General features: G+C 42.5%; 1 protein-coding gene across 2 annotated transcripts in view; it reads left to right on the top strand.

The window, feature by feature from the left end:
• Positions 1 to 15,689: 15,689 nt before the first annotated feature.
• RAPGEF4 (Rap guanine nucleotide exchange factor 4) overlaps positions 15,690 to 22,598 on the top strand; it is a 317,882-nt gene continuing 310,973 nt past the window's right edge. For both annotated transcript variants that reach the window (XM_060016578.1, XM_060016577.1), the window contains exon 1: positions 15,690 to 15,916. In XM_060016578.1, coding sequence (XP_059872561.1) covers positions 15,852 to 15,916 — 65 coding nt within the window. In that variant the 5' untranslated portion in view covers positions 15,690 to 15,851. The remainder of the gene's footprint in view (positions 15,917 to 22,598) is intronic.

Here is a 22,598-nt window from a genome sequence, read left to right as displayed (position 1 = left end):
CTTTGCCCCTACATTCACCTTCATTTTTCTCAGTCTACACCATTTCCATATGCTTGGCTCAAATATACACTTATTACTAAAATAGCTGATTAGGTTGTCCTAAAATTCCAATTCAATAAATTTATTTTCTTATTTTCTAGAATTAATGTAAAGTTGACAATTAAACAATGCAGGGGTCGGGGCACCCACCCCTGCACAATCAAAATCTGAATATAACTTTACAGTCGGCCCTCCATATATAGTTCTGAATCCCTTGGATTTTTTTTTTATTGAAAAAAGTCCACGTACAAGTGGACCCATGCAGTTCAAACTCGTGTGTTCAAAGGTCAACTGTATATATATATATATGTATTCAAAGAGTGTGTTTTCCAGTCTTATCTATACCTGAGATAATGTTAAATGGGCTTTTTATTCACATTCAGTGATTGAATAAGTCTAAAATACAGAGGTAAAAATTGACATTGGATAAACTGTGATTCTGAGTCCAGATAACTAAAATGATATTTTCATGTTGCTAAGGAACAGTTTCTATTTAGTTGGAACAAAACTTCCCTAATATTTTCTGTTCCTCTCAGTTCTATGTAGCAATCCTTTACAACTCAGTAAAATTGTGACCTGAATATGGGTTGGAGTACTGGCTTTTATTTACAAATGCAGAGATCCCTCCCAGTACTCACAGCCTGTGGTGTCGCCTCCCACACTGTACCAGGGCTGGTCAATAGAACCTGGTGGAAACAATGGTATGTTACTTCTGAGACTACTATGAACAGCACTGCTCTCTCTCTCATCACTTGCTCTAGGGGAAGCAGTGATGCAGGAGGGCTCTGTGTTGCTAAACCAAGCCTGTGCTCTAGTGAGCGACTTGGGAAGCAGATCCTCAAGACCACATCAGGCCTCCAGGTGGCTGTAGCCTGGCTTGACTGCAACCTCACGGGCAACCCTGAGCCGGGGTCACCCAGCTAACATGCTCTCAGACGCCTGACCCTCAGAAACTGTGAGAGAATAAACGTGTGTTGTTTTAAGCTGCTAACTTTCGGGGTGATTGGTTGTGTCGCAGTAGGTAACTAAAAAGCTACCGAGTAGTGCTACCCATTGAACTTGTTACTTAATTATTCTTTACTCTGCGTCTATCATTTTTAAGTAGACCGTTATTTGCCATTAAGGAAATACGCCCTAAATTAGTCGTTCTTGATAGCGGTGCTTCCACCCTCCTTCCACCCTGGGGGACAACCTAGAACTTTAGTTGTCACCATGATTGGTGGAGCTTATTGGCTTCTGGTAAATGGGATCTAGGGGTGTTAGACATCTGCAATGTGCGAGACACTTCATTTCAAGATAGTAAAGGAAACAGTACAAAATATCAGTATTTGTTATAAAAAGGGGATATTGTTCTAATAGAGTTCAGAACTACTAGCTTAAAGAGAGGAATGTCCTATTTTTCATGGGGAAGGGTAAATGAAATCTTCTGATCTTTTTTTTTTGAAATGGTCCATAATGGAAAGGTAAAAAGAAGCCAGCAATCTGTCGTGTGGAATATAATTTGCTCAAAAACTTGAATATAAGAATATAAAATTTGTAATCATAAAAATGACATTTGAAATGGTATGTATTTTTTAAGAGAAGGTAGTCTTTAGTTTTAGGTAACAGGATAGTTTGTGACAGGTAGAATTACACACTAATGGAAGGAATATGGGTCTAGTGAAGCAGAGGAATGTCACTTACAGTCTCACTGCCCAGTAGCATCCTAACTTGGGCAAATCCAAAATTGTGATAGGAGGACAAGGCAAAAAATTGCCGTACCTTGATGATACCTTATTTGGTACAATTTTCATTTTCATGGGGACCTTACAAAATGCATATTACTGAACTGATCAAAGATTGATTTGACATGGCTCACAAAATAACTGGAATCTATAAGATATGTTTTAGAAAAATCTAGGCCTTTACAGCATTCAGAGTAATTTTTTCTTTGATGTTAAATGCATTTTCAATCAAATATGTTGTAATACTCTAGGCTTATAGGATTTTTAACAAACTCTTAGAACATGTCAAATGAATTAGTACTTGGAGTGATCCCATTTGGGTTGATAAGGCAAGTTCCCACAGTGGGAGGTGCGACAGGGAAGGGCAAGGAATTTTCTGGACCAAATTCCAATTGACCGTAAATGCCATCTTCTTGCAGGGCAGTATACTATAGGACTGAAAAAGTAAGGCAGAGTGCCTGCCCTTGTCTTTTGTATCTTTTTATGTAGTAGCTTATTATTTTTTAAGCCAAGTATATGTTTACAGAAAATTTTAAAATCACCTTTTTTTTTAGTGTTCAGTTCTATGAATTGGGACAGCAGCATAAAGTTGTATGACGACTATCATACTCAAGATATAGAACAGGTCCATCACCTAAAAAATTCCTTTTGTAGTCAAGACATCCACCTGTTCCCAGCTCTTAGCAATCTTGGATCTGTTTTCTGTCTTTATAGTTTGACCTTTCCCAGAATGTCCTATAAATGGAATCATACTGTAGAATGAAGCTCACACATTCCCATCCCCCCAACCTAGAACCAATTTGGATTATTTCATGAACAAGAAATAAACTTCTATTTTGGTTCAGCTATTATATAGATTGAGGCCAATATGTCACAGCAAATAGTCAGCCCTGACTAATACACTCTCCTTTTTTTTCCCTTGTCAAATCACCTTGTCAACATGCTCTGATTACAAGTCTTTGACCAAGTTGGTCAGTTATCTGTAGGTCACTCATAAGAAACATTTTTCCAGGCCTTTGCCATTCATGTGCAGATGAAGTTGAGAAGCTAAAAACTAGATGAGATTTAGAAAAATGTTCTTTGTCTTATTAAGTGTTATAAAGAGTTTATCTAATGTATCGACTCCAAATTATTACTAATTCACCTGTAGTGCTATGCTGGGAAATTTTCTGGGGCAGTGTCCAGGCTAATAGGAAAGAATACTGTGATTAATTAGCAGTAGCTGTCATGAGCAAGTGAGGTAAGAGTGGTGGCATGGGTTCAAAAAATTTCATCATCCCTGGGGTTAAGCCAATGCCTTGGATGCATTCAGTAGGCCTTTCCTAGCAATACACCCCAGATTCGTAAGTCTCAAGTAAGAGGAACTTACCATGAAGGCAATATCTTTGCCATGGCTCTTATTTATAGGAATTGGTGTGATTTATTGGCAGCTATAACAGGCCAAGTTATAAATGAAATATAGATTTCCCTCTGCCTAGATTCTGCTTGTTTAGTTCAGAAGTTAGGTATTTTCAGGACTCAAAAGTTCTAGTAAAACAATTTGAAAACACACATACTGCTACTCCCCTGAACAGTGGCTAAGCAGATGATTTTATCCTCTAGGCTGCAACCTGGTACCTTTAAATCTATGACCAACTGACTCCCTGTTTGGTTTACAGACCAGCCTGACAAATAAAAGGAAATAAAGAATAGAAAACATTCCTTCGATATAAATAAGCCATGGGTGATTAAAAAGTAGACAGACCCCCTCCTTTCTGCTGTGGGAATTAGAGTTTACTTATAGTGGCTCTCAAGTGCTTGGATTTCTCATGCTACTTGTTCTTAGTTACTATTTTCTAGATGACAAAATGATGAAGTTCAGATACACATACCCAAGTCCAACTAATACTTCACCCAAACAAAATCTCAGCTTAATCTTTCTAACAAACACATTAAAGATTTTCTATTTTCACAGGACATAAGAAAGAGTAAAATCTTTGCACACAAAATAAGATCGATGAATTAGCCAAGAAATTCAGGTCATTTCTAATCATGAGGGAAGAGTTGGACACATCTAAATTGAAGGATATTCTGCAAAATAACTGGCTCAGAGTCTTTTAAAAAGCCAATGTCATGAAAGAATTAAAAAAAAAAAAAAAGAACACCATTGAGGGGTGGTTTTAGATCCAGAGACTACAGATAAATGCATAACAACTAAATGCAACGTATGATCCTTGTTTGAATCTTGCCTAAAACATATGCAAACAAGCAAAAGACAAAAATGATATTTTGGTCTATTGGGGAAATTTGAATATAAACTTTATATTAGATAATAGGATATATCAATGTCAAATTTCTTGAGTGTGATAACTGTAGGAGAAGGTAGAAGAATGCCCTTGCTCTTAGAAGATGCTTGTGGTAGTATTTAAGACCATAGTGTTAAAATACCTGCCACTTACTCTCAAATGGTTAAAAGAAATGTGTGTGTATTATACAAGGAGAGAGCAAACAAATGTGGCAACAGTTGGTGAATCCAGGAGAGGAATATACAGGAATTTATGGTTCTAGTATCCCAACTTTTCTGTAGGTTTGAAAAATTTCAAATTAAAAAGTTGAGGAAAATAATTAAATTGAGAAAAATAAGGTAATTTATGTTATGTTTTTATTTCATCAAGTTCAATGTCTAAGGTAGGGATGGCAATTGGTAATTTTAGATGTTTTAAATTATAAAAATAAGCAGGAAAGTTGGGAAGTGGGGGGAATTACACTATCATTTCTAACACAGGGATTATACTTTTCCTTTCCAATCTGTTCCTCTGTGCATAAGTGACATCACATTATAATAATTTTCATCTAGTGTTCCATTTAATATTATATCTTCAGCATTTCCTATAACATTGTAACTTAAACACTTATAAGGACTACTTTTAATGATTCATTTGAGGGAATTCTTTTGAGGGAATATGTATTTTCTTTAACAGTTCCACAATTTAGATTTCTAACAAATAGTGTTTCAATGGGCATCTTTGTATGTAGCGTTTTCTATATTGTGGATTCTAGTTTTGCTATAAATTTCCACACGGGAAATTGCTGGATCAAATGACCATTTATGGAAGACTAGAAACACTTTGCCCTGATTCTTTTAAACTGCCAGTGAGACAGTGGGAGCTTAATAAAAGTGAGCCATTTCAAACAGTTCCATTTCCTTCAGCTGGAGTATTTTCAGCTTGTTAACACCCCTCCCTTGCCCCCCTCTCCCACAACTAATTGTGGGACCTTGGGTCTCTCTTTCCTACTATCTACTCCTTTAGATGAGTTTTTTCAACCTAAGATCCTGGGCACCCAGAAGTCAGTGGGAGTGACAGGGTGTCTTTAAGCTTTTCAGTACTTCACCAGCCTAGCAAAAATCATACATATACTCACAATGAAAACTCAGTGAGCTTAGAAGTGCAGTCTCTGGCCCCAGTCAAGCCTGGCCTGATGACTACAACCCAGCCAACAGTCCATCGGCCACCTGAGACCCTGAGCCAGAACCCAACTGAGCTGCTGTCAGGTTCCTGACCCTCAGAGATTGTCAGGAGATAATAAATGTTTGTTGTTTCGGCTGTCAAGCGTTAGAGGAATTTGTTATGCTGCAATAGATAACTGATACAGATTTCGGAAACGGGATGTGGCCTTACCAGAGACATAAAATGTGGGCAAAAGACATGAATAAGTACTTCATGAAAGAAGATATCTAAGTGATCAATGAGTAGATGTAAAGAAGCTCATCATTAGTCGTCAGGAAAAAGCATACTAAAACCAGTAGGAAATACCATTAAACACACACCAGAAAGGCTAAAATGAAAAAGATCGACAACCTGAGGGTTGGTGAGGATGCAGAGGAACTGGGGCTCTCACACACTGCTGGCAGGGATATGAAATGGTGCAATCACTTTGTAAAACTAGTAAAGTTAACACAAACCTACCCCTATTGACCCAGAAGGTACACACCGAGATATATACCAAGAGAAATTACTGGATACATCCAAAAAAAGAGTACATAAATGTCCTTAGCAGCTTCATCCATTATAGACCTAAACTGCAAATAACCCAAATATTCATCAGCAGGAGAATGTATAACAAAGTGTGTTATACTCAGGCAATGATATACAGCAACAACAATACGTGAAGTATAGTACATACAGCAACTTGGGTGAATCTCAAAAGCATTATTTCAAGCAAAAGTAGTACATACTATATGGTTCCATTTATATAATATTCAAAAGCAGATAAAACGAGTCTATAGCGATAAAAATGAGAGCAGTCATTACCTCAGAACTGGTAAGTTGTACTGACTGGAAGATAGGAGGGAATTTTCTGGGGTGATAGAAATATTCCACATTTTGATCTGAAGGGTCACACTAAGCTATACATGTGTGTCTTAGCCCATCTGGGCTACTATAACAAAGCACCAGAGACTGGGTAGCTTATAAATACCTGGAATTTATTTCTCACAGTTCTGGAGGCCAGCAGTCTGAGATCAGAGTACCAGCATGGTGAGGGTCCTCTTCTGGATCCCAGACTTCTTGTTGTTATCCTCACATGGCAGAAGGTGGCAAGGGGGAGCTGTTTTGGACCTCTTTTAGAAAGGCCCAAATCATGAAATATCTGCCCTCATGACTTAATCACCCCCCAAAGGCAATACCTCCTAATACCATCACCTTGGGGATTATGTTTTAACCCATGAATTTTGGGGGGAGACACATACAGACCATAGCAATATGTTAAAAAATTTCATAAAATCATACCCTTAGGATTAGTTCATTTTACTACTCGATGTAAATTACAGCTCAGTTACATATTGTTAAAAAAAAAAAAAACCTAGGGGCTTCCCTGGTGGCGCAGTGGTTGAGAGTCCGCCTGCCGATTCAGGGGACACGGGTTCATGCCCCGGTCTGGGAAGATCCCACATGCTCAGAGCGGCTGGGCCCGTGAGCCATGGCCGCTGAGCCTGCGCGTCCGGAGCCTGTGCTCCGCAACAGGAGAGGCCACAACAGTGAGAGGCCCGCGTACCGCAAAACAAAACAAAACAAAACAAAACCTAAAGTCCTTTCTGTGGCCTCTAAGGCCCTAGGGATGGTGTCTTTGGCTCCCTCTTTGAGTTCATCTCTTGACACTCTTCCCCTTATTCACTCCCTAAATCTGCTGGCTTCCTTCCTCTTCCTCTAATCAAGCATGTTGGCACCTCAGGGCCTTTGCATCAAGTCTTCCCTCTGTCTGTAATCTCTGTCCTCAAATAACCCCTCAAATATCATCCTTCATTTATTCAGGTCCCTGGTCATCATAGTCACGTTTCTCTGGAAAACAGAGTCTCAGGCAAGGACTGTTAGGGCTGTATTTAGGAGGTACAAAATCCAACACAGCTGGTCACTCAGTATATTAGCTTCCTACAGCTGCTGTAACAAAGTACCACAAACTGGATTCCTTAAAACAGCAGAAATGTATTGTCTCGCAGTTCTGGAGGCTAGTAGTCCAAAATCAGGAATGTTGGCCGGGCCACCTGCCATCTGAAACCTGTAAGGGAGACCTTTGCTTGCCTCGTCTAGCTTCTGGGGTTTGCTGGTAATCCTTGGTGTCCCTGGCTTGTACACGCATCATTCCAGTGTCCACCTCCATTGTCACATGGCCGTATTCTCTCTGGGTATCTCTGTCTTTTCTTTTTCTTACAAAGACATCAGTTGCGTTGGAGTGGGAACCACCCTCATAACCTCATCTTAACTTGATTACGTCTGCAAAACCCTATTTCCAAATAAGGTCACATTCCCAGGGGTTAAGACTTCACCATATCTTTCTGGGGAACACGATCCAACCCATAGCACTCAATAAACACACAGGCTTGGTCACACAGATTGACTTCAGTCAGGCTGTATGGAGAAACCGTGCACCCAAACAGTCCATCAGAGGGAGCAAGGGAGAGGTTTTATCTGCCTGGTATCCTCCAATCTCCTGTCTCCCACTGGTCAAAGTTCATTCAGGAGGGATTAAGCCTCTGCATTTCTGGATCGCATCCATCAGCCCCATTGGCAGTTGCTCAGGAAACAAGGCCCTGCCGTTCGGCTTTTCAGCTGAGTTTGGCGAGAGAAGCCAGATATTCTAGGCCTGTGGCTGGTGAGCCTCAGGCAGGGAAACCATGGGGTGTGGGGAGCCATGGGGTCGGTTAGCTGCTGAGGCAGCTGAGGAGAAGCAAGTGGCTGAAGATGAGACAGGTGGTGTGTAGACGGGTCCCATGCTCTGCTCGAAAGTCACCTTACTGGGAGACTGGGATTGATACATATACACTGTTGATCCTGTGTATAAAATAGATAACTAATGAGAACCTACTGTATAGCACAGGGAACTCTACTCAATGCACTGTGGTGACCTGAATGGGAAGGAAGTCCAAAGGGGAGGGAGGGGATATATGTATATGTATGGCTGATTCGTTTTGCTGTACAGTAGAAACTAACACAACATTGTAAAGCAACTATACTCCAATAAAGTTAATTAAGAAAACAAAAAAGTCACCTTACCAGGGAGGTCCTCTCTGACTACCTTATACCAAATAGAAGTCCACCCTCCATCTCTTCATTTTACTTAATTGCTCTTCATAGCATTTACCCCCACTGGCCCTATGATATATTCATGTGCTTATTTGATTCTCTCTCATTTTACCCACTGCAACAGGGATCGTGAAAGCAGGACATTTGTCTGTTCTCTGCTCTCCCCTCGGTGCCGAGCACAGTGCCTGGCACATGGCAGGAGCTCAATACATATGTATTGAATTGAATGACTAGGTGAATTGAGGGGTGTAAAAAATGAAAAAGGCCCTGTCTCTCCAGTCGGTTGGGGGGTAGCTGAGAGGGTGCCAGTGGGGTTATCTTAGACACAGACAGGCCTGTCATGAGTAGGCCTAGGTTCACCTGAAGGGAAAGCTCCATTTCCAGGGTTTAAACTGTGTAGCTCCTGGACAAGGTGAAGAGCTGTGAGAATCAGGGCCTCGAGGTCATCAGGCAGGGAGAGCTGACAGAATTGGAATCTCCCTCAAGTGAATGTGGAGGGCAGAAGGTGTGTGGTGCCCTTGCCCTGCAGGTCACAGTGGGTAAAGACCCCTGTCTTTGCTTCTTGGCATCTTCCTAAGTCTTCTGAGTTATTTTCTGCTTCTGGAACCAATTACGCTTTTAATCCAGAAAAGCCGGTAAATATCTTTAGTTGTGCAACACTACCATGTCTTTTACATGAATATTGGTGCCACCTAAGCAAAAGAGCTCAACTCATCACCAGGTTATTGCCCAGTCAACACATGACATATATCTTGCTCTAAATGACAATTCTGTTTTATTTCCGTCAAGTTCTGCGTGCTGTTGGTTTCATACAACCAATAAGATTTTTAGTCACATTCTCTCTTTTCTGTTCTTATTTTCTCTGTGGAATCCCCTATATACAGTAATCTGGTTTTGAAATATGTAGGAGCCCACACTGGATTACAGATGAAAAAGAAATTGTAACAAAAGCTAGGTGACCGCAATTCATTCAAAGTTGGTTTTAATGGTAATTTTCTCTATTAATATGAAAATGTGTATAATAACACAGGTAGAGATTTTCTCAGTTGAATAATATACTACGCTTCTCTCACACAATATCAAAAAGCAATAGAAGCTTGTTAATTCACCCAAATAAATATATTCCACTAGAAAAGAGGCCTAAGATGAATGTGGTGATATGGTGACATTTTCCTCACCCCAAATTATTTACCCAAGTCCATTACTGCCTCTGTACCACTCACCTTGAGGATGTGGCGTACGGAACACTTTCACATGTAGAGAGGTCTTCCTTTGGCACAGGTGGAGTATTGCACCTGGTTAGTATTTATGCCTAGTTCGGATCTGAGTGATCTGCATGTCAATGCTTTTCACCAGTCTTGGTTCCAGAGGAATAGGCTCTTCTGGAAAGGTGGCCAGTTGGAGCATTCATGCTCTTTCCCAGCTCACTCCCTCTATGCAGGGAGTTCTTATGTTAAATGAACTAACACAATAATATCAGTTTTCTCTATAGAAGTCAGCATGTTTCTCTAGGATACAATTTTACTTCTGGAGCAAAAGAGTTTTCTTCTTTTAGGACTTGCTTCCATAACTAAGTCACAAATTTTAACTGAATAATTTTGGGGACGGACGGTTCTTTTTAACTATGCCTCTTGACTGTACACTTTTTCTGCGAAACAAGGGCCTATAACCACATATAGACTCTTTACAGGGAGTGTAAACACTGCTGACTTAAACTTTTACATTAATCCTTTATGAATCTGGAAATTGGAAGGCAGTCACTAGATAATCCCAAACCTATTTTTTTCTCGATTTTGTAATATTTTATTGTTTGCTCTTAATTCCAGTGCCCCCAAAACTCACAAAGAAATGTAGTAATACATAACTTACTAATGTAAATATTATGGGTCATTTGACTTTGCCTTATGGATAAAAGTTTTAAAAATTAATATTTATGTTACTGTAAACAAAACTTTTGTCACTTTCATATCCCTGCTTATTACTGTTTTTGTTTGTTTGTTTGTTTTTGGGTTTTTTTTTGTGGTACGTGGGCCTCTCACTGTTGTGGCCTCTCCCGTTGCGGAGCACAGCCTCCGGACACGCAGGCTCAGCGGCCATGGCTCACGGCCCCAGCCGCTCCGCAGCGTGTGGGATCTTCCCGGACCGGGTTGCAAACCCGTGTACCCTGCATCGGCAGGCGGACTCTCAACCGCTGCGCCAAGTTTTAAATCAAAACCACAAAGTTTTTTATTATAACCCACAAACTGGGGCTTTCCTGATCAGATATCTTAAATTACGCATTTCTTCTTTGGAAAGCTCAGGGGACCAGTGAGCAGTACTTTCCCAGTGAATGTGGTATTCCTTACAACTCCCAGGTGGATAGCCCTGCCTGGAAAAGGCAGTTGTCTTGGTTGAGCAGGCATTAATGTCAAAGGTATGGAAAAGAAAGTTGACTTGATTCAGTTTTCACTGGCTTGTCACAGATGCTAAATTCAAATTTCACCTGAGGCACCAAAATGGAACAGATATGAAATTCCAAAGGAAGGTGGCAAGATGCAGACTTTCAATCAAAATACTGAAGACCAGTTTCATAAGTCTAAAACACCTCACCCAAAGCAGTGAATAAAAGTGTCTAGGAAGAAGGAACAGAGGGAGGATTCCATGAGGAGTATTTTCTTGGTGAAAGCTGTGCTGTGATTCCCACCACCAAGGGTAGGGAAGGGAGGGCTTCAACGGACCGCCCAGAGAACAGTTCCTTACAGTTGGTGGGGACAGGGGGCTGACGTCCAACTTGACTCTAGCCCTGGAAATCTAAAGATCAGAAGAGAGGGACTGGTGAGCTTCTTTGGCAAGGGTGAGAAGTGCTATCACTAGGACTGGTCTGCACTCAGTTTATTGGAGCAAAGTAGGCACGAGTGTTTCTACGGACCAGCCGTGGGCCACACAGGAGAGAACCATTCTGCAGCCCCTTTGAGCCCTGCTCAAGAAGACCCCTGGGATGTGAGTGGAGGATAACTTGGGACTCTCCTCCAGAGGGAGGTGGTTCGGAGAGGCCCTCAGGAAAGCCAGGTCTGAATAGGGAGCTGGTGCTAAACAAGCAACACCTGCTCATGTTGAAAGGCCCAGCAGGGAGGCCGCCCAAGAATACATGAAAGCACCCAAAGGACACCTTTGCCAGGCCCAGAAAATATGATGCCATCTTACAACTGTTCCAGCCAAGTAACTGTTCCCGCCCTCCTTTTTCCTCCTCGCTTCCTTACTCCTCTGTTTCTGGAAGGGTAAAAAACAGCAGGTATTAAGTAGGGCAGAGATAAGCAAGGAAAGGAGAAGCTGACCACCTCCTCTTTCCTAAAAGCTGGATACCTGCCTGTGACCAGCTCTAGATGGTGGAGGAAGAGAGAATTCTTGTCTTTGAATAAAGATTGAAGTATTTAGTAATATATTGGTTTGGACATTCTAACAGAAAGACTAATGCTTTCTGTTACCTATAAGTGACCAAAAAAGCTATATCCAGTGGCAGGGGTAGAATTACCCTCACTGAACAAGTTTAAAGGGACAGTGAGAGAAAACATTAAATTGCTGTTATAACTTCACCTGGGAAGTACTGCTTCTTCAATGAATAGGTTATAGCACCACCAGGAGTGATGGATGTGTTTTTATAACCCACCTTCCATGCGGTACCTAAAACAGGGTGAATCAGATCCTCCCCTTACACTGGATATGAATGAATGCCTAATCTTCAGTAGAATTCTCAGAATGGAAAAATGTAGCGCCCTATCCTACTTCTGTTACTACGCTGTTGACTTACATATTGCAATAACTCTCCAGTGGTATGTCCCTGTAGCTGTCCTATGAAGAATGACAGAGCTAGGCATAGACTGAATGAGGAGAAGGTTTTGAGACTCAGTCTAAAAGAGCTTTACTGTTTCTCTGTTTCCCTTGTATCCTACATAGTCAAAACTTGCAATTTACAAATGTCATGGCCCTTTAGTATAAGTGATCTCAAATGATTGAAACCAGGTCCCTCTGAAATGCAGAGGGCAGATACTGTTTATCTTCATTGTACAGAGACTAATAACAACAATAACAGCTAAGAGTTATTGAGCGCATATCATGTGGTTGGCACTTATGCTAAATGTCCTATAAGCATCCTATTCATGTATAATACCATTAATTTATCCACTTTACAGGTGAGGAAACAGGGTCTTAGGCTAAGCAATTCATGTAAGGTCAAACATTTAGTAGAAGATGAAGCTGGAATTTGAACTCAGCTGTCTGTCCTCAAATTCCTAACTTTGAACCTCTGCTCAGATGAACAAAATGGAACTCTAACATTAAGAAACCCATTCAAGGTTCTACAACTAGTAGTAATTAGCATTAACACACTTGGGTCTTGTGATTTTTGGTCCTCATCTCATTGGAGATCATCAGTGGAGATGTTTAGCTGTGTCACAGAGCAAAGCTATAGGAAGGAGATTAAGCAGAGATTAAGCCAATCAAAATAATAGGCCTCAAAAAAAAGTTTACTACAGTTAATTACACTATATTGTATATTTGAAAGTTACTAAGAGAGTAGATCTTAACAGTTCTCATCACAAGAAAACAAACTAGCTATGTGTGGTGATGGATGTTAACTAGACATTATGGTGATCATTTTGCAATGAATACAAATATTGAATCATTATGTTGTATACCTGAAACTAATATTATATGTCAATTACATCTCAATTTTAAAAAAAGTTTAGGTAAATTATATCCATACGTTGGAATATTTTGTAGCCAGTAAAAAATTTTAATGAGGATTTCATTTAAACACACAAAGCATTTTTCCATTCCAAGTAGAAAAAGTAGCCTATAAAATATCAATGCTTTCAAGTCTGTATGAATACATGTATCTATACACATATATACATAATTGAATGTAAACAGCAAGTTATATGCATGTGTTTATGGGTGTATTTGTGATTGTATCTTTTAAAAATAGAAAATATAGAATGAAATGTGCTAAAATATTAGCAATGTTATCTCTAGGTGGTGGAATTATCGGTAATATTTACTTCTTATTCTACACTTTTATTTATTTTCCCCCTAAAGATCAATACATGTTCTTTTTTGCTTTCCCCTACTAGACAGGTTTATTATGTTGAAAATTATTATAAAAAACCAATTTATAACCATCTTATTCTTATCATGTGGGCAGTCATTTCTGACATGCCTTTTACCCTCATATTATAGACAACCAGTGACACCATCACTCAGTGCAAGGGCTTTGGAATCAGACAGACCCGAATCTGGTTCAGGGTCCCCTGCTCCAGTAGCTGAGGGTATGGACCTCTCTGGAGGTTCAGTGTCCCAGTGAGTATATTGGAGTTACTGGAACCTACATCCAGGGCTGGATAGGGACACGTGTGTGCTCTGGGAAAGACAATGATTCTTGGTGCTTCTTCGAAAGGATATTCTTTAAATAATACTTTAATTTCTATTTGGAGGAAAGGCAGGGTCCCCATAGGGCAAAACAAAAGCCTTGCAGCTCATTGGACCTACAATCCTTAAAATGGACGATAGAGGCTTTGGGCTCTCACTCCCACTCCAAGCAGGTCATCGGCATCTTCCTTCCAACCCAATCAACACTCTCCCCGGAAGTACTGATAAACATTATTTTCTCTAGTTCATTACATTTTCAAAAATATTTGTCCCTTCTTGTGGAGTAACCCTGGACATCTGTCCTTCTGGCTCTGCTTCATAAAATGTTCTGAAGATTAAATAACACATGTAGAGAACTCTGCACAGCATCTGACACTCAGCAGAAGTTCAATAAATGACGACTATTATTAGTATCATAGCTAAAAACTATGGCAACTCCAAGCCTCCGGTAATGACAGGTCATGCGCAGTCCTTTTCTCCTCTAGCCTCTAGCTCCTTACCTATAAACATTCTCTGATTAAAGGCATCTTGGGGAAAGCATTTGGTGACCTTGAAATGTTCTCAAGAGTTCTCTGATACCTTTATAAATGAATCTTAATAAATATAGGAGACTCATTTCCTTCTTCATACCTCTAGCATAAAAAAGCAACATAAATACCTTTGGCAATCTTTGTATAGTACAGCATTTTAAATGTTATTTCCCTTAAACATGGTAGAAATCAACAGGATGGAGGTCACCTGGGGGACAAACACTGAGCAGGGAGGTGTTGCTGAGGGAACTGCGGCAGGTCTGAAACCAGATCCTGGCTATGGAGCAGAGGGGAAACGGCAGATTCTTTGGAGGAGTTTTATTAGGAGGAAAAGATGCCAGAATGCACCTGCTGTTTCATTCTCTCCAGTCTCCTTGAACACCCTCTGAGCAGGGGAGTGAGAGGAGGGTAGGAGAGAAAAAAAAAACAAAGCGAGGTTAGCAATGCTATGTCTCTTTCCCCATTGTCTGTTCCCAAGTGAACAGGAACATCAAAACACTGCTTGTTAGTAGTCTAAAAGATTTGACTTGTCCCCAAATTCCTAAGCAACCATCGGTGTGTAATTTGATTTTTGGCAGAACGTAACTGAACTTCTAGAAATATCATTTGTTCTGTACATCTCCCAGGGACAGGTGGAGTGACCAGCCACCCATTCCACACTCCAGCCACGGAAAGAAGGGCGTGTGCAGCCAGCCATTCAGGTCACACCAAGCGGTGGGATCTTGGCCCCCAATCCAAACCTCAGTTCTGCTGTGGCCCCACTACTCCCCATTCTTAAGTGTGTGTGTGTGTGTGTGTGTGTGTGTGTATGTTTGATCAAGCAGGTGATGGGAGCCCAAGCAAGTTCAAGGTTCAAGGCCAGCGACTTCGGTCTGTCAAACCCTCAGTCACCACTGGTCACCATTCTGGCTCATTGGCCTCCCCTTTGGGCTTCCAACCATGCCTGCACTGCCCCTCCGTTCCATCCCAGCCCTTCCTCACCCTTCAGGGGGAAACTAATTCCACAACTCAGAGACCACTGTGGGCGTCCCCAGCCCAAGCCAAGATAGCCCTCCTCTCCATCCCTTTGGAAAGGGGAAACAGCAAAGGTGAGCAAGAAACCGCCAGCAGGTTTTGACAGCTGCAGAGGGAAACTAATGGGTTTCTAAGGAAACAGAGAGGCAGCAGCCATTTTAGTGGCATTTGCTGTATGAAAAATACATAGACACTGACACCCGTCCCCCCACCCCCACCCGCGGCGCCTTCCCCCCTCCACGCTTCAGAGGCCCCGAGGTGAGGGGTGGGGCTCAGGTCTCCCCGAGACGCAGCAGCCACCAGTCGCAGGTGGCCTGCCACCCGGGGTCGCCCCCAAGCCCCCTCCCTGAAGCGGGCGGGACCACGGGACTCCCCACCCCCGGGCGCCGCAGTGCAGCGCGGTCCCCGCGTCCCGCCCCTCGGGTCCCCCGCCCTCGCCGGCCCCCAGCCCGGCAGGCCGCTGGGCGCGAGGCGGGCCAGGAGGAGCGGGTCCGCGCGGCGGGCAAGGCGGAGACGAGGCGGCGGCAGAGCGAGCGCGGGAGGTCGCCGCAGCCGGGGGACGCCGCGCGCCGCTGCCCATCATGGTCGCTGCGCACGCTGCCCATTCTTCCTCCTCCGCCGAGTGGATCGCCTGCCTGGATAAAAGGTAGCCGGGGAAGGGCCCCCGCCGGGCCGGGCTCTGCGCGCTGCCCCTGCCCGGAGACGGCTGCAGGGACGCCCGCCGGGGCCGCGGGACGAGGGTCCCCGAGCGGGGAGGGAGCGAAGGGTCCGCACCCGGGACCAGGGGACGCAGATCCCGGTCTCTCATGGGGCTCCCCGTGCACGAGATTCTCACACGTGGTGGAGAAATTGCGGCGCAGTGGGAGAAGCCCCAGCCCCGCCAGTACCCCCCTCCCGCCCCTCCTTCACGGTCTCCTTGCCCCCCGCGACTCCCGGCTCCGCGCTCGGGTCGGGGTTTATTTTCCTTGGCATCACAGGGCAGAAGAATAGATTCCTACCTTCATCTGGCTGTTCAGACCCTCAGGGGTAAATAAGTTTTAAGGAGGGTGGGAGGAAAGGCAGGTGCAGAGTAACGTGCTTTTTTTTTTGTTCCTGAAAGCCAAGGGTGAAGGACCCAGTGGAGATGTCTAGTGCCTTCTGAAAATTTCAGCTTCTGCCCCCGCAGTCGCTTGCCCAAGGTCTGTGTTAGGAAGGTCACGCGGGAGACTGCTTTCGTCTTAATACCCTGCCTCTCGGGAAGAGACCCTTACTCTAAAAATTTAAAAACATAAAGCGTTGTAACTCCCGGCGACAGCCCTGTGTTAAGGAGGGTGCTGTGTGTAACAGCGGACTGCAGTTGTTTCCAGGCTCTGATAGCATAATTTTCTGTTTGTCCAGATTGTGGGTTTAGCAGTAAACATTACACAGTATGTTAGCAATTATAGTTTATTACCCTGATTAAAAGGTGATGCATCTGAACTTTTAAGAACTGGGTAAGAAATCTTGCAGAGTGAACTGCCTCTGATTTTCGAGTTTGATGCAGCAGGGCAGTGATTCATGTCCTGCAGCTATCTGCATGACATCTCTATTTGCATTTGTGTGAAATATTTTGCGCTCTGCCATATTGAAATTTTTACACTTAGCAGATTCGTAACCAGATCAAACTTGAAAATCTTAAGCGTGACCTGCTCTACATAATTTACTATTATAGGCCTTTGTTGAAAAAAAATAAGTAATTTGAGAAAAGCTAAACGTGGCTCATTTGAATAGCTTAATATACCTGAGAAATAATTTTTACTTTCAATTACCACACAGTAGCAAGATTTTTGGCAGGCAGTGCCCTGTTTACGTCTAAGATGATAGTGCTAATACTAGAAGAGTCGCATGCAATAAATAGTAAGAGAATTGAAGTGATGGTTATTATGAGGATGTTATTCCTCATACAGAATTATGTAGAGGAACTAAGAGCATGAATAAGTGAAGAGCCTGCTAATGTGATAAGTAATCTAAATTTAATAGCTTAGGAAAGGGCTTCCCTGGTGGCGCAGTGGTTGAGAGTCCGCCTGCCGATGTAGGGGACACGGGTTCGTGCCCCGGTCCGGGAAGATCCCACATGCCGCGGAGCGGCTGGGCCCGTGAGCCGTGGCCGCTGAGCCTGCGCGTCCGGAGCCTGTGCTCCGCAACAGGACAGGCCACAACAGTGAGAGGCCCGCGTACCGCAAAAAAAAATAAATAAATAAATAAAAGTTTAGGAAAGATGAATTATCAAAGAAGAGGAAATCAAGTTCTTGTACTTATAAATAGTACTGCTATCCTCATGAGTGAATTTTTCAGATAATAGACTGCATATTTCTATTTGCAGAAATTCTTGGCATGCCATTTTTTGAACAGTTAGTAATTCACAGGCAGCCCTTTAGTCAATAAATACTTACAGCAAAAATCTTAGAGCAGAACTAACTCTAACACAAGCTAACACAAGGTAACGAACACATTTCTTTTCATAATGTGTATTTGCCCAAACGTTTTTGTTTGGAATGGATTTTTAGAACGTAGTGCCACAATCTAATCTAATACTATAATTCATAATGGGGAGAAACCTCCGGGGGTGGAGTTGGGGGTGGAATCCTCCATAGATACTGAACCTAGCATTCCTGGAGTTCAGGAGAGTAGACAGATCAATAAATTAAGAGTTTTAAGCCCAGAGCTGTCACCAGTCACAAGTTCTGATCTTGGACATGTCACTTTTATTTCCTTGAGTGTCTGAAAAATGAGGATAACACTGTCTTACCAAGGATTAGTGGGCCAAATGAAAAAAAAATTATCATGAAAGTAATTTGAAAACTGTGGAGTGCCACGTGAGCATATTATTTTGTAGTTTTAAGGGAACCTTGCATTTTCCACAGTGTCGGTGCTAGAATTCCTTTGAAGGAGAGTTTAGAAGTGGCAGTCTCATTGTAAGAGGGCCTTGAGGTACTTGTTTTGAAGTTGCGTTTTTACTTAGATTGTTAACTTTTTAGGGGAGAAGGAAGATTAAGGGTGCTGGTGGAAGTTGGCTGGGGAAGGCCGCTGAAGTCATTCCTTTTGGGACACTGCCCTCGATATTTCTGAGAAATGCAGTCTTGATGCTCTGTTCCCAGGCACTGTGTTGAGCACTGGGAAGCAGGAAAAGAAAGATGAGCGTTGCTTATTGAATGAGGGGGTGGGCGGGTAGGGGTGGGACAGCTACATAAACAACTAACCACAATGCAACCATAAGTGCTTTAATGGAGATGTAGGAGATGCTTCGGGAATGCAGAGGAGAGAGTCTTCAGCTCTGCCAGGTATGCGTCCCACAGGTTCCTGCCTGGTCCGTGGAGGTCGAGGGGAACTTTATCAGGCAGAGAATTCTGGGAGCAATGTGAACAAAGACACACAGCTGTGGCATATAAATATGCTCATTTCTTCTCAACCACAAATTCCTCTTGTAATCAAATCAAGAACATAGGAACATATACTCTATTTTTCTAAAACTCCTGATTATGGACATTTTCAAGCACACACATAAACAAAGAGGAATCCTTGATGTCCTATTTGGAGAAATGATGCTGGGACCTTTTCCACAGCTGGGAAATGTAGTTTAGATATTTGTATCATGCAAGTGTCATGGACAACTAGAAAAAGAGCAACTGAGGGGTTGAAAATAAAAAGGGGAGTTAAAGTAGAAAGTCTGCAGGAGTAAAGATGTATGTAACGAATGTTGAAACAAATTTAAAAAAATAAGGAAAATAATCCCATAGAAATGTTCGTTAAGTGTGCCTAGGAAGTTGTCATAGACAGGCAATGCTATATAAGCTTGCATGTGGGGAGGTGGGTTAAAGGTATGCAGATATGTGGATTAGGGTGAAGAAAGAAAACCCAAAGCTTTTTATGTATCAAGCATCCAAGTTCTTGGACTATGGTGGGACCCAGAAGGTGAGAGTGTACAAATACTAATTATAAAATCAGAAAGACATTGAACATTCGGATGGATAAAAATACACTGAAAAAAGTCTCAACAGACAATATTGTTAAAGTAAAACAAGCTGGGCTTCCCTGGTGGCGCAGTGGTTGAGAGTCCGCCTGCCGATGCAGGGGACACGGGTTCGTGCCCCGGTCCGGGAAGATCCCACATGCCACAGAGCGGCTGGGCCCGTGAGCCATGGCTGCCGAGCCTGCGCGTCCAGAGCCTGTGCTCCGCAGCGGAAGAGGCCACAACAGGGAAAGGCCCACATATCGCAAAAAAAAACCCCAAAAAACCCCCAAAGTTAGTACTACCTCATTGATCTTACAATTTTTTTCTGAGCAGGGATGGTAACTAGAAATGTATTACATAGTACCCCACTATTTGGGATGTAAAATGCCTTTTTAAAAAATGTGTTGACCATTTTTTTTAACATTAGTGAAAAGATTTTTTCCATAAGATTTTAAGTTTTGCCATTTGTGAATTTAAGAACCATTATAGGTCATAATTCTCATGGTTGGTAAAGGAGTGTTATGAAGGGACCACTCATATTCACAATACATATAGTGAATTGTTGCCACTATTCATCACTCTGGGGCAGGAGTTGGCAAACTGTGGCCAATGGGCCAGATCAAGCCGCTTGCCTGTGTGTCTCCTGAGCTAAGAATGGTTTTTACATTTCTGAATGGTTGGAAATAAACCCCAAGAAGATTAATCTTTTGTGACCCATGAAATTTATATGAAATTCAAATGTCAATGTCCATAAGCACAGTTTTATTGGAACACAGCCACTCTCATCTGCTTAAGTATTGTCTACGGCTGCTTTCACACTACAATGGCAGGAGACTGTGTGGCCCACAGAGTTTAAAGTATTTACTATGTGGATCTTTGAAGAAAAAGTTTGCCATCCCCTTTTACAGGTGAAAGAATCTACGTAAGCCATTGACAGAGAAACCACTGGGGTTGAAAGTTGTCTTTGTCTGGGAAGGAGCTCACAATGTTTGGCTTCTTGTTCTTCAGTTAGAAGTATAGTGTCAAGGGAGGTCCTTGGCTGACTGGGTGGTTTGGGGACCACTGGTGATGACAGACCCAAGCAGAAAATGAAGTTAACATGAGATGGATGTGTAGAAAAGTTGTCATCTTTAAAAACAGCCAAGGAATTTAAAAATTATTAATGTTTCTAAAAATGCCCCTTACATAGTGTCTTTGCATCTGATTTGATCCCCAAATAGATACTGAGTTAGCTATTTTTGACTGGGTTGAATGAGAGTGAAAGAAATCAAGGAACAAACCTGTTAAAAACCAGAATGCTTCATAGCAGACATGTGAAAGAGGATGACTCAGATATCAAAGAAGCATCAGATGTGGTCCCAGCCTTGAGGAATATAGAAGATCAAAGAAGCACGCAGAGCAGAAGGCTATCACTGGGGAAGGCTGATGTCTGTCTACCCAGGCAGGTCCCAAGGGGTGACATTACCCAGGGTTCAGGACTAGTCTTACAATCTTGGAATGCTGACTTGTCAGCACATCAAGAATTAATACATTTTTTCAGGGACAGATACATAGGCACCAAACTCTCAGAGCCTGTAAAAAGCAGAAAGACAGTTCAGTAGTTTGAAAATAACATCAGAGAAGTGGATACTGACATCCTTTGGCTAATGTATTCCTTCTCTGGGCAAGCTGTATGGAAATCCAATTGTTATTAGAAGGCCATGTTATGCATTTACAATGAGAAGCAAAGCTCCAGGAGATCAGGACACTTATAACTTCTGGCCAGCTCATTCTCTTCCTTGAGTGACAGAGCCCGGGAACTGAATTGTAATCAGAAGATAATTCAGGGGATCCTTCAGGACAGTTTGGCCGTCACCTCTTCCGGTTAGAGGACCATTCCATGTGCTCTCATAGCACGCTTTGTCCAACAATGTAATAGCACAAGTCAGACTTCATTGCAATTGCCTATTGACTCTGTTTTGTGTGTCACTTGATGTATTGCTGTGTTGTATTGTAGTCATCATTTTATCTCCAGCTTCAGTGCAGCTCCCTGATTGTAGAAAGTGCTTATGGGATCAGGGTGAGATGGCCAGAGGCATCCTCCTCCTCAAGGATGGAGTAGCGTCTGCCACCATGAGGGCAAGTCCTCGCACTGGCCCCCTTTGCCTTGGAAAGGGCTTGAGTGGGCACCAGCGTCTGCCTCTGCTGTTCCTTCTTCATTTTCATGGCTGATGTGAATACTTTTTAAGAAATGACATGGCATAGCTCTATTCTAATTTTTATTTCTAAAAGTTTATTATGGAAAATTTCAAAATACACAAAGAGAAGAGAGAAGAGTATAATAATTCTCTTGTCCCACCCCCTCCCCCTCCAAGAGTCATCAGCTCACATCCAATCTTGTTTTATTCATACCCCCACTTGTCCCCCACCACTTCCAGGACTATTTTGTTGCAAGTCCCTTTTAGTATTATTTTCTCTGTAAATATTTCCATATATATCTCTAAAAGCTAGGACTCAATAAAAAATACCATTGTCATACATTTAAAAATGTGACATTAATTCCCTAATATGATCAAATATCTAGAGTTCAAATTTCCCCATTTATCTCATAACTTTTCTTCTTTTCTTTTTGCAGTCTGTTTCTGTTAGGATCCAAATAAGTTGTATTTAGTTGATATATCTCTAGGTCTTTTTTAAATCTCTGGATTCTCCCTCTAGCTCTCTCTTTTTCTTCCTTGTAATAAATTTGTTGAAGAAACAGGTTTGGTTTTTTTTTTTTTTTGGTTGCGTTGGGTCTTTGTTGCTGTGCAGGCTTTTCTCTAATTGCGGCTAGCGGGGGCTACTCCTAGTTGTGGTGCACGGGCTTCTCATTGCCGTGGCTTCTCTTGTTGTGGAGCACGGGGTCTAGGTGCGCAGGCTTCAGTAGCTGTGGCACGCGGGCTCAGTAGTTGTGGCTCGCAGGCTCTAGAGCTCAGGCTCAATACTTGTGGCACACGGGCTCAGTTGCTCCGTGACATGTGGGATCTTCCCTGACCAGGGATCGAACCCGTGTCCCCTGCATTGGCAGGTGGATTATTAAACACTGCGCTACCAAGGGAACTCCCAAAACAGGTATACTTTTACTGTCTGAATTTTAGTGTCTTTTAATATGTCCCTTTGTCCCCTGTATTTCCTTTTTTTTTTTTTTTTTTTTTTTTTTTGCGGTACGCGGGCCTCTCACTGTTGTGGCCTCTCCCATTGCGGAGCACAGGCTCCGGACACGCAGGCTCAGCAGCCATGCCTCACGGGCCCAGCCGCTCCACAGCATATGGGATCTTCCCAGACTGGGGCGAACCTGTGTCCCCTGCATCGGCAGGTGGACTCTTAACCACTGCGCCAC

The sequence above is a fragment of the Delphinus delphis genome, chromosome 7 (assembly GCF_949987515.2).
Source record: "Delphinus delphis chromosome 7, mDelDel1.2, whole genome shotgun sequence".
In the NCBI taxonomy this organism is placed as follows: Eukaryota; Metazoa; Chordata; class Mammalia; order Artiodactyla; family Delphinidae; genus Delphinus; species Delphinus delphis.
This window is presented reverse-complemented; position numbering and strand designations above follow the sequence as displayed.